General features: G+C 50.6%; 1 protein-coding gene across 1 annotated transcript; it reads right to left on the bottom strand.

Annotated features, from left to right (window-relative positions):
• Positions 1-849: 849 nt before the first annotated feature.
• AP5Z1 (adaptor related protein complex 5 subunit zeta 1) lies at positions 850-12,075 on the bottom strand. Its single transcript, XM_069870398.1, has 17 exons — positions 12,000-12,075; positions 11,408-11,545; positions 10,824-11,010; positions 9,426-9,570; positions 8,076-8,188; positions 7,412-7,580; positions 6,838-6,978; positions 6,426-6,463; positions 6,185-6,347; positions 5,744-5,922; positions 5,107-5,249; positions 4,114-4,263; positions 3,776-3,887; positions 3,280-3,377; positions 2,873-3,005; positions 2,479-2,693; positions 850-2,151 (listed from the first exon to the last, which is right to left on the bottom strand). The coding sequence occupies exons 1-17, from the start codon at positions 12,038-12,040 to the stop codon at positions 1,881-1,883; spliced, it is 2,436 nt and encodes an 811-aa protein (XP_069726499.1). The 5' UTR covers positions 12,041-12,075; the 3' UTR covers positions 850-1,880.
• Between the last annotated feature and the right edge of the window lie 390 nt (positions 12,076-12,465).

Below are 12,465 nucleotides of genomic sequence, written 5' to 3'. Positions count from 1 at the left end.
ACCGTGTCCTGGTCCTCTCTCTTGGCTTTGCCAGACCTTTGTATGGCTGTCCTGTTTCCTGCCCAGCTCGGAGCATCTCAGAAGTGTGTCCTGCTGATACGCTTACGGGTGATGATGGGCAGCAGGGGTTCCTTTAGGTCAGTCTTGAATGTCCCAGAAACAGCTCTGCTATCTGCTGCCATCAGTGTCAGCAGAACCGAGGTAGCAGCTCCACTGCGTGGCTGGCCAGTTCCCTGCACACGCAGCCTCCCTCCTGCAAAGTCCTCCCTGTGCTTTTAGCAACATTAATGGGATAAAGTCGACCTCATTTCCACATATAGACAGACACCGAGACCTAGATTAGCCGAACCCTATTAAAATAGCCTGCTACAAAGCTCTACATCACACCCTGCACTTAAACCAGCATGGCCTAGGCTCTGGCAGCAGATCAGATGTTCACGTGGCATCTCACAACAACAGCGCTCCGAAGATTGTGATGCTAAATAAAAGGGATGCTTAACAGGGTTGGCCTTAATTAAGCCTCAGATACTTAACTGCTGTAGTTTTGGTTTCTGTGCTAAGGAGAGAGATGTCAGAGAACCCCATGCAAGCGAAATGCTCCACTACTGGATTTCAATGCAGCTTGGCCTGCCTTTCTTAGGGAAGGACAAACTTTCACCTAGACACTAGTGCCTTGCTTCTCCGCTAGGCCACGCTCATGCCAGCTGGCCTTGGGTGCCATCCCAGCAGGGACTGGGAAGAATGCATCCCTCCTGCCACTGATGCAGCGGTACCAGGTAGGTGAGCGAAGGCGCAGGGCCCCACAAGGCTCCAGGTGATTCACTCAGTAAGCAGGTGGGTTGGCCTGCATCCTCCACAGAGCTCAGCACGTTTGTAGGGCAGGAAAAAGGCTGCCTAGAGCCCTGAGTAAATTGCATGCACTCCTTCCTCCCCTCTCCCTGGGAGCCTGGGCTCGGGGGAGGCTTGGTTTGCACTAGACAGTACTGAGGCTGCACCCTGGCAAGTTCCAGTGGTACCAGCACAATCCTCTGCTCCCCACGCAGCCTGACGGAGGTGGGAAACGGCCCCAGAGCTGTATGTTGCTCACAGCGCAGTCAGTTACTGAAACAGACTGTAAATAAACCCTGCTATTTAGTACTGTGCATGAGGGCTTGCTTCTCCTGGGAGGAGCAGCAGGACATTATTTACTTCCCCCATTTGTTAATATTGTACAGCTCGAATGTGTATAAACTGCTCAAGCAGATACAGAACTCAGCATGGCGCCTGTTTGACATGGGGCTGATGTATGTTAAGAAATGCTCTTGGTGTCAACAATGAACTGGATCAATAAATCTCTCAGTGCCCAAGTCTGGTAGCTGTCTCCTGTATCTAAACACGTTTGCTCTGACGGTAAGACAAGAGCAGTGAGGGCTGGCAGCAGACTTAATGGAGCCACTTTTGCTTGCTCCACCTCGCACTAGCCTTTGCTTGGCTGATCTGCTGCATGCAGAGGGGCAATAAATGAAGACATGTATAGCTGGGGTGTAGAGGGTGAAGAGAAGGGAGAAACAAGTCAGAGGGGAGAGAAGTAGTTAGTCCCCAAAGGGGCACGGTATTAATGCAAACATTCACTCTCTTGCCATATTCAGACAAATCCACTTAGATTTTCAATCCATACTGGCCAGGGAGAGATAAGACAAACTTAGGAGATAGAAAAGCAGCAGGTGCTAGGAGACAGAAATACAAACAGCCTCAAACCAGAAGAGTAGTCTCAGCTCTTCTTATTCCTGTTTTCCATGTCATTCACAATCCTCTGTTCCGCATTGTCAGTTCAGCCTTGAGCGTCAGCAGAGGCTGATGAGTTACAATGAAGGCTGGAGCCTCTCAGAAACCTCATGCCCTCACCCTGGCATGAAGCCAGGAACCGGCTCTAGGAGAAGGGTAACTATCCTCAGGGCATACGGGAAGGAGTCATTCACCTCTTTCTGAAACCGTGTGCTGGCCACGTCTCCAGGTGACATGAGCACAAACTGAGCCATACTTGGCATTTTCAGTAGGTTCACAAGGTCAGTTGCCTGGTTAAGGATCTGCTCAAGGTCCTCCTTGCAGTAAACAGAGGCGACATCAGAGTTCTGCACAAATGTCTTCATCTTGGACAGGAACATGGACGTTCTGCAGGACAGAAGGATATAAAGATCAGCTGGCAGGACCTCTGTGCTCAGCAAGGTCACTATTTAAGCCTGTGTACTCCAAAAGACTCTGTTGTAGGTGAACACCGGCGACTATTCACCCCTTCCTCCTGATGCACAGAGCATTAATGAGCAGATGAACCCAACTTCCCCAGACTGTGCTCCTCCACAGCTTGCTTCCTCTGCCCTGTTTCAGTTTCAGGTTCCATTGGTAGCCAAGCTTGATTACTGAACAGTAGTGAATGCCTGTGTCTGGACCCTGAGATTTGCACCTTTGAGCCCTTTGTCCTTCCCTACCATCTCTCCTCACCTGGGGATCAAGTCCTGGCTGCGAGCTGCCAGCTTGGCCAAGGTGGCCATAAGGACACTGATGGCTCGGGGCGGGTAGCTGCGGCTGCTTGCCAGTGGTCGGACCTGGGTGATTTCAAATAGCACTGTCTCCAGATTCTCAAAGAAGTGGTTGATCTGCTCCACAGTGCAGCGCTTGTCATAGGATGCAGACATGTACTCTCCAATAGCCCAGACCTGAAGGGAAGGCAGATGTGCTCAGAGCCAGCAGAAGGAAAGGGGATCAAATAATTTTTAGGGAATGGCAAATGAGATTAGCTATTGCTAGGACACCGGAGAGGAGGAAATGGAAGGTGACTGACAGATTGCACTGCAGCTGGAATAACCTGTGGCAGAAGCATGCAGGTCCCGCTTACCATGTGAGTGAAGATGGCTTCCTTGTTCTGGATGTTACTGACTGTTCCTGAGAAATCCAGAATTTCCTTGGACAGCTCCACGATGAGTGCAGGGTGCAGCTTGCAGAGCACCACCAGCTGCAAGCTCAGCACCCTGGACGAGAGAGATGGGCAAGAGGTCAGACCACAGGCAAGGCGATCACCATGAGGCCGAAACCAGGCTGGCAGCACCCAGCCAGTGGCACAGCGGCTGTACAGCCAGGATGTTTCTAGCAGGGCTGAGGTGCAGTTTCCATTCTGAACCCTCCAAACATGTGTCACAGAAGGGACTGGGTCACAAGAAAAAAGGCTTCTGGGCTGTCCTGGGATGCCAGGCTGCAGCCAGGGGAAGGGCCGGAAGCTTGAATGGGCCTCCTGTCCCATCTCACCTGTACACGTCATCTTTAAATGCTGGAATCTCATAGAGCTGGTCACTTCTCTGCAGCAGCAGCACCACCAGCTGGTTTATCAGCGGTCCATCTGCAAACTGAGAAAGATCCTTGCTTCAGCAACACCAGTGACTTCAGCAGCCAAAACTCTAACTCACCAGCCAGATAAGATGGCTGGCACAGAAAGAGCATGATCAAGCTAGAGGAGAGCAGTGCGCAAAACAAGTATCAAGCACTTATTCTGTTCTCACCCATCTGCTTTACAGCTGGCTGAGAGAGGAGTGTGAATCCTGACACCATGGAGCTTTTCAGCTTCTCCAGATGAAGCAGCCAGCTCAGTGCTGTTTCCTGCCAGTATCAGACCATTCCACACTCCCCTCACGTACCCCTCTGCTGAAAGTGCAGTGTCTTAACGCTTTAACATCTATGACCACTCTTCACATAACAAGAGGTCCCCGCGGCATGACTGGGAGTCAAACTCCCCCAGTGGTCCTACCTCTGACACCACCCTGAAGAAGAGCTCCAATAAGACCGGGACAGTCTCTGCACACTGCACGACCCTGGGGCTGCCAGCCAGGGATCCCAGAAGCTGCCGAAGTGGAATCAGGCTGTGGGAAACAGAAAAGTTACTCTTGAAAGCTTATTTCCAGCTAGTCTCCAGGCTGTTCTTCATGCCCCTGCAAGGCTTTTGAGTGCTTGGCAAAGTTAATATAGGGAAGATAAACCCACTTCACCCCAGCTGAGAGCGGCTAGGCCTTTCCCAGCAATCCCAGAGCTGCCTAATCAAACTGGATGGTTGAACCCTGATGGCAGTCTCCTACAGCAGCCTCCTACCTCTCCGGGGCATCCTCCGGAGCAGACTCGGTGCGCAGAAGATACTGGAATGTGCTCTTGTAAAGGGGATGGTGAAAGGCTTCCAGACAGGTGGCTGGCTTCACAGCTGGGTTGCAGGCAGCCCTCTTGGTGGTAGGAAGAGCTGTTGACCTATCAGGGAGTACACAGAGAACATGCTGCATTACGAGAACAGGGCAAGGCATAGCTGCAATCCTGAAAAATAGAATAACTCCCTTTCCACTGAAACAGGGACAGTAAATTGGTCTAATCTAGGCTCTCTGAAAGCTAGAGAATCAGGATGACAGAAGTCACGAGCACAGACACCCTAGGCTTAGGCAATAGTTCCAGAATTGCTTCTGTATCATTCCTGGGAAAGTAGAAAATGGAGCTCTGTATCCATCAGTCACAGAAGATCACCAGCATCTTGCCTCTGGGATGACTCCCCTTTTCTATAAATAATCCAAAAAAAGCTGCTTATGTCAAGGAACACAAGCAAAAGCAGAGGTACAGCAGCGAGAGCCAGTCCCCATCCTATCCCATCTTCCTGGAGACCCACAATTCCTATTGATCTCAGGAAGGAATCTCCATATGCCTCCAGAAGAACAAAGCCAGAAAAGAGGGGTAAGAGCAGTGAGGGAAGATCTGGCAGCACACATCTCTGTGTTGAGGTGGTGGCTCATGGCAGACATTCCAGCATATGGCAATGGTTTTGAAGCTGGATATGAAGACAGAAACAACAACAGTTCCCTGAGGCCCAAAGACGGTTTGGTACTGAAGTACAAGAGCTGATCACCTTCTCTTCCTAGGCACAGCACACCACTAGGAAAACTAGGCTGACATCTGTGCAGCTATGTGTTAACCTGACTGTAGCAGATGGCTCTCTCTCTGTGAGGACAGCAGCAGCCAGAGGGCAGCCAAGACTCAGAGAAGCCTGCGCTATGATCACTGTCAAGACCCTGATTAGCAAGCAAAGGGAAGGGAAGGTAGCGTTACCTCAGCTGGATGTCCAGAGCTGCAGTTAAACAGGGTAGGTCGAGCAGCAAATGGAAGATTTCAATGGCTGTGCTTGCATCCAGCAAAAATGGGAGAAGGTCCACAAATTCAGAGATAAGAGGTGGGCTGTTCCATGCCAAGAACTGCAAGGAACAAGCACAAACTGCTGGACTATCTCTGCTGCTCCATCACGCACACAGATGATTCTCACACTGTGACCAAAAGGGACAGGGAAGGGAAAGTCACTTCTGCAAAGCAAAATCAGAGAAGTTTAAGGGATTGGTCAAAATCTGGGATGCTGCTGGAAGTTCAACACAGGCATCTGGTTCAGGCTGGCAGGCTGCAACTTACTAACATTTTCCAAAAACAAAGTGCTGCACTCACTGTGCTTCCCAACCCACTGGCAGCAATACTAATGCAGACTCTCCTCCACTGGCGGTGCTCACCACACACAGAACTCTCTTCTCTCTTCAAACATGCTTTTATAACAGTCCTTCTTGCCCATCTTTCTTGCCTGTGCTCTCCCTAGCACTGCCACGGAGGGCTCTAGGGTGCACTGAAAGGCAAACAGAAGGTTCTGGGGCACAGAAAGGACCATGCAGCAGGCTCTCTCCTGTGCTGCTCCAGTAAGATGTACCTTGAAGAGATTTGGGAAGCTCTGCTTGAATATGCTGGAGGTCTCAGTGAAGAGCTGGCTGTTGTCTTTGCAGAACTGGACAAATTCGAAGGCCAGTGATGGGTTGTGGAAAAGCTGAGCTGGGATATCCGTGAATAAGTGTGTGTAGATGACATCGGAGTCCATAGCTGCCACTTTGCCTAGGAGGACAGAGCATGTAGCTGAGCACACCCTACCCAGCAGCTCTGCCAACAAAGGCTCTAGGGGCCAAGTTATATTTGGGTTAAGTTCTTCTGAAGAGCCCAGGACAGTCCAGCTGGACTCCTGGAGTGGGATCACTCATCCAGAGTACAGCCAGAGCTGAATTACCAACCCTGGCAGCCAACAAACTGCCAGGACAACTGGCTGAGCTGAGTATATGAGAGTAGATCGTGGAGGAGGGTGAGAGAGCTAATAACTTACTGTGGTTCAGGAAGAACTGGGCAATGGGCAGCAGTGTTCTGGCATAAGTGGCATCCCTGCAGATTCTGCCGTGCAGGATTTTTAGGAAGGACGCTGCACGGTACACATAGGAGGAGTCCTGTTTGCAGATGATGTCCATGATTGTCACCGCCTCAATGAGACACTGCAGGAGAGCAAAAGTCAAATCAGAACAGGGGATGCCCCAACTCCAAGAGCTTCAGTCTCACCTCTGTGTACTTACAGCTTTCTGCAGGTCTCCATCATCTTTCTTCAGGGGTCCTGCCATAGAAAGGAGTCCAAGTTAAATTTTGAGTCCAAATAGGAATATTAGGCTCTCAGTTTGAGTGCTAACCCAGATTACAGGACAGGTGCGAACACATACTGATCCTGATTCCAGGCTAATGAGAACCAAGTTCCACAGCCCCCCTGCAAATCATGGGTAGGAGGTAGAACATGACCCATTACTTCCAAATCTCTCCCAACATCCCAGCTCAGGGCTTGTCAATGACTCGCACCAGCGGCTACAACTGGTTCCATGCCTAGAGCCTGACTGTGGACTCCAGGGAGTGAGATCCTGGCCCAGAGATGCAGCGCATCACATTTTCAAGACCACCACCAAGAGGGCTACATGGAGGGTTCATGGCAAGACTCACGTCGGTTGCTCTGCTCAATAAGCCGCTGGCAGTATTCAAAGGCTTTCTCCCGCAGGCGCTCCTTTGGGGGCAGTAGGTGACTAGATGTGGGAGTAGTCGAAACCATGGACATAACAGACCTGTCCATTCCTGATTTGTCACCTATAGAATAAAGGTTACCATGTATCAGCCCACATCATGGGCAGTGTAACCCTTGCAGCTGCCCAGCAACAGAGAGGGAGCTGTCTCTTCCCAGGTGCATTGTGAAGAAAAGGAGGCTGGGGAAGCAGGGAGTGTTACAAGAACACTATGGAGATTCAGTATCTCACCACCCAGGCCTTTGTTTCTCAGGGACTCATGGGGTTTTGCCTGAAACCAGGGAACTCACTGAATGAGTAATTCCTCATGGAATCGTCAACAAGGATCAGTCAGAAGGTTTTGTGATATTCCTTCTTTGCTCCCAGTCTAAGAGCTTTGAACTCTTGCCATATTCCTGCCACTTGTTGGGCTGCTAGTGCAGCCACCTAATCACCTCAGAAAACACTCCCATCTTAGGGGTGCAACCCGCAGTGGCCTGCAGTCCTTCAGTTCGTACCTGAATTGGGGGTCTTCAACCCCTTGCCCCCAAAGCACAGCAGCCACTTTCGCAGCATGGAGAAGGCCTGCACGTTGAGCCACTGGTCCTGTGTGTAGTACTGACCCATTGAGAGCACTGTGAAGAAGTCTGTGGCGATGGCACCATCCACCTCTGTGACAGGGCCAGGCTGGGAGAGAAGATGCACCAGGTCAGATTCTCAGACAGAAGCTAAGTGAGAAGGCAAGGAAAACTCCACTCAGCCCACGGAGACAAGTAACCCTCATTTCTATGTACTATGGCACCTGCAGGTGGGCAGCTACCCAGAGAGAGAAAAGCCAACTGTGCTGGATCCTTTTCCACAGCTGGTACACTTCAAACTTCTCCCCTCTCTCTGACACAGGCCTTGTTTGCAATCAGCTTTTGCACCAAGATATGCAGTCACGAAAACTACTTACAGTATCAAACCTCTGGCTCTACAGTAGATCTCCTAAATCTTGGAGCTATAAATCCTCCTATTTTGATTTCCTATGTGTCTTGACCACTTATCCCGCAAAACGTGACAAAGAATGGCAGCCCTTCTAGGTTACCATTTCCCCAAAAAAGCTGATTCTAGGAACCCAAAACAGCAGGTACCTGACTAACAAACGCCCCTGTGAGATTGCCACGACAATTCAGCACTCACCGGTCTGGTTCTGGGACTTGAGAAGAAGCCTCCAGAGGGTGGAGGAGCTGCTTGCTGAACACTGGCATACCTCAGCCAGTCAGCCATCTTTTTACTGAGTAGATCGGTCTGTTCTGTAGAAGGAAAGTCACATGGTCATTGCTGAACTGGGCAAAGAAGAAGCCTCTGCAACAGACCTATGCTACCCCTCAATCGCTGTGCTTTTCCTCCAGCCTAGATCACTGTCTCTTTGATCCAGCAGTCAGTAAGAAATGCGTACGCCAAGGCAGATTACCCTGTACTACTTCAGAATCCAGGATTGCTCACGTGCAGTTCAGAGCCCTGTGTCCTTTTCTCACACCTAGCCACTGGGTCAGTCTCATTCTCACTATTGTTCTGCCTGTTTCCTCAGGAAGCAAGTGCTAGAACCAAGGACTTCTGGTACCAGATCAGCTCAGAGGTACTTGTTCATCTCCAGTCACAGCTGTTATGAGGAGGAAGGTACATAAACACTGTCAAATCTATCCAGGCAATGGCGGGCTTCAGCACAGCAGACAAAGGCATAAATCCCTCACAGAGAACATGCATAAGCTGAAGCAGGTAATCCTGCCTGCTCATCTAGCCCATACAGCCCAGCGTCCTCTCTAAAGCCTCCTGCATAACGCGTGACACACAGAAACTTCACAGTGAACTCCCACAACACATCTCCTCACCATTTTAAGCCTGGACTGCTCTCCTGCAGTTTACTCACCAGGATATACCACTCACTGCTACCCATACAGTCCTGCCTCTCTTATGAAGAGCACCCCTGGCTGTTTTTGCTGCTCGCTCTCTCTGTTTTGCTGTGAATGGATACACAAGCACGTCTCTGTTTCTATATCTCACCTTGCTTAAGCAGCAGTTTCACACTCCTACTGTGCCTGGAGACCTTAGCTAGGTGACTGTGACACAAATCCATACAGAACAGAGACTCAGTCCCCCAAAGCAGCCAAACAGCTGAAGGTCCAGTCCCATTTTGAGTGGTGGAACATACCTTGCTCAGTAAGTTTACTTTCCTTGTGGAAGGAAAGATGGGGGACAAACTTCTGAGCAGGGCCAACGGTGGTAGGACAAGTGATAATGGTTTTAGACTACAAGATTTAGCTAAGATATGTGGAAGAAATTTTTCACAATAAGGGTGGTGAAACACTGGAACAGGTTGCCCAGAGAGGTGGTCAATGCCCCATCTCTGGAAACATTCAAGCCCAGTTTGGATGGGGCTCTGAGCAACCAGACTGAGCTGAAGATGTCTGTGTTCACTGCAGGAGGGTTGAAGTGGATGGACTTTAAGGGTCTCTTCCAATTCAAAGCATTCTATGATTCTATATTTACCTTCAGTTAGAGATTCTGGTGAAAGACTGATGACATTTGACAGGAGAGGAAGAATGTTCCGAGCACCGTCACCCTCAGGCAGTCTTTTTCCAAGGATTTTTACAATACGCTGCCCCACAGCAAACACTTCATTCTTCTTATTTCCCTTAAAAATAAAGCAGAGGTAAAGCTAGGCAGAGTACTAGCGCTAGAGACTGATACCATACAAACTTTTACATCACGCACCAATATCAATGTCAAACATAAAAAGAACTCACAGCACAGGCTATTTTACCATCATCTGCAAAGTGAATTCACAGATCCCAGGAGGAGAGAGTATTTTGATGGACAATCATCACCTGAAGCGGAAATTAACAACTGCAATAGATGTCTTAAACACTATGATCCGTCAATTCTAGAGCAGAGAGCGCTGGCACGAATTACTCCCTATGTGGCCAGTTTGCTAGCTCAATTGTTAAATTTATGAACAGAAAATACTGTTGTGACATGTGCTAGGACTCTCTGGTTAGTCCACATCCGCAAAACATGGAAAATAAAGCTGCCTCCTCTTCTGTAGATTGTTACAGCCATGGCTCTGAGATACTGTCAAACTGCTCTGTCCAAGACAACTTTGTTAAAGATGACAGATGGACCCAGACTTTTGACCGGTTTTCTTTCTATGTTTTCATTTCCTCTAGCTAAGCACAACTCAGAGGAGTAATCGGAAACATAGGAGGCACTTCTAACCTTACAGTGAAACTCAGAATGAGAAGTCACAGAAGGGTTCAGAAAAATATTTTACCTTTAATGGGCACGATAATAGTAAAGGAAGTAGTAGAAGTGGAAAAAAGAAGTTTCCAGCTTATTCCCTGAAGCGCAGTCAATGCAGGCAGCACTGAAAACAGGAAGGTTCTAATTTTTTTTTCTCCATGGAGAATCTAGGCCTTTGAAGCACCAACCACATTTATAGCCCTACATGTTTATAGGTTCTATGTGTATATTTTTATATTTGAACATGAAAGCCAGTACCATAAAAGGAAAAAGCAGTAATAATAAATTTAGTGTTGAGTATTTTGCACTACAGGTTCAAGCAGCCCAGACTTGGAGTCTATTATAGCAGCTCTCACCAAAATGTTCTTTTCTGCTCCCAGTTAATTACAAACCTCCTTGAAGACCTCAATTTGTACACAGCAACATTTTAAGCAATATTTGTTATCAAATGCTAAACACAAAGAAGTTACTATTTTTCCCTCCATAAAGCAGAATAATTAGATTCCTTAAACAAACATGGAAACGCTTCTGTTTTTATCTAGATACTTTTAATTGATTTTCACTCTCCTTGAGCTCAGGAAACAAGGAACAATCGGGAAGCAAATCCATGTGAACAAGGGAAGATTCCTGACTTAGCAGGTCATTTACCTGAGCTAAAAGGATGGAAGAGACCAAGCTCAAGAGCTTTGTATCTTGAATTTCATCACAGGAGAGGATCAGATCATTGCAAGGCGACATCTCTCTCAGGATGGCAGCACATAACAGCTGAATCTGCTCAGGGCACTTGGATGAACACAAGACCTTCTGCAACAGTTCCACAAACTCGCCATCTAGCCTGCAAGAGTCACACCAAAGCATCACTGCAAGGCAAGAAAGGATCCAGACATTTATTTCCTGCATGTTCGCGGGCTCAGGATGATCTCCCTTGACAGTATCCCTGTCTTAACAAAATCATAGAATGGTTTAGGTTGGAAAGGACCTTAAAGATCATCCAGTTCCGACCCCCTGCCACGGGCAGGGACACCTCCCACTGGATCAGGTTGATTAAAGCCCGATCCAACCTGGCCTGGAACACCTCTAGGGATAGGGCAGCCACCACTGCTCTGGGCAACCTGGGCCAGGGCCTTCACACCCTTACAGGAAAACATTTCTCCCCAAGATATCACTAAATCTTCCCTCTTTATTTTATTACTTTGCTTGTCGTCAGTGCCAGGCAGGGCCAAGCCACTCACCTGCGAGGGTACTTGGTGGCGGCGACGGCGAGGTGCAGCCTCTGGAGGCAGTCGGCGGCCTCGGAACCCGGCTCGGGGCCCCGCAGCAGCGCGGCCAGGCGGGAGGCGAATCTGCGCAGCTCCTCCTCCTGGATCTCCCTGCCAGGGGCAGCGGGCAGTGACACCCCGGCCGCGGCCCCTCCGGTCGCTGCCAGACCCTTAAGCCCTCGGAAACCACGGGGCTGAAGCCCATCCTCCCCTTCAACCCCAGGCTCCAAACCCCGGTGCCCCGGCCTCCTCCCCACTATCTCAGAGCCCTCCCCGGTGCCTCATCCCCCAGTATCTCTAAGCCCCCCACTCCGGTATCTCAGAGACCTCCCCTACGTCCCAGAGTCCCCTATATCTCAGAGCCCCCTCCCCGGTGCCCCCCACGGTATCTCAGAGCCCTCAAAGCATCAATGCCTCAAAGCATCCCCCCACCCCGGTGCCTGAGCCCTTAGTAGCTCAGCGACCCCCGCCCCGATATCTCAGCCCCCGGTTCCCCAGAGCCTCCCTGGGTGCCCCGGCGCCCTCCCTCGGTCCCTCAGCCCCCGGTGCCCCAGAGCCCCGGTACCTCGCCTGCCTGAGGAGGCTCTCGGCCCCCACTGAGAACATGCCCGCCGTCGCCCCGGTGCGCGCCCAAAGCGCTCCCCCTCGACCGGGCGGTCCCCGCGCCCCGGACCCGGGGGGGTGCGGGTGCTGCTGCACGAAGGTTCCGCCCGCACGGGTTGTTCCGGGGTGTCCCAGCCCGGGGCAGACGGCGCCGGGTCCCGCCACAGGCCGCAGAGCGGGGCCGAGGGGCTGCATCCAGAGCGATGGGACCAGCGAGACGAGGGAGGGATCTCTCCCGAGCCCTCACCTGGATTCCCGAGTCCAGATCTGGAGTCCTCAGCGCGGGAAGGAGGTGGATCTGCTGGAGTGAGTCCAGAGGAGGCCACGGAGATGACCCGAGGGCTGGAGCTGCTCCTGAATGAGGAGATGCTGGGAGAATTGTTCAGCCTGGAGAAGAGTGGGCTCTGGGGAGACCTTAAGAGCAGCTT

Source organism: Phaenicophaeus curvirostris, chromosome 16 (assembly GCF_032191515.1).
Source record: "Phaenicophaeus curvirostris isolate KB17595 chromosome 16, BPBGC_Pcur_1.0, whole genome shotgun sequence".
Classification (NCBI taxonomy): Eukaryota; Metazoa; Chordata; class Aves; order Cuculiformes; family Cuculidae; genus Phaenicophaeus; species Phaenicophaeus curvirostris.
This window is presented reverse-complemented; position numbering and strand designations above follow the sequence as displayed.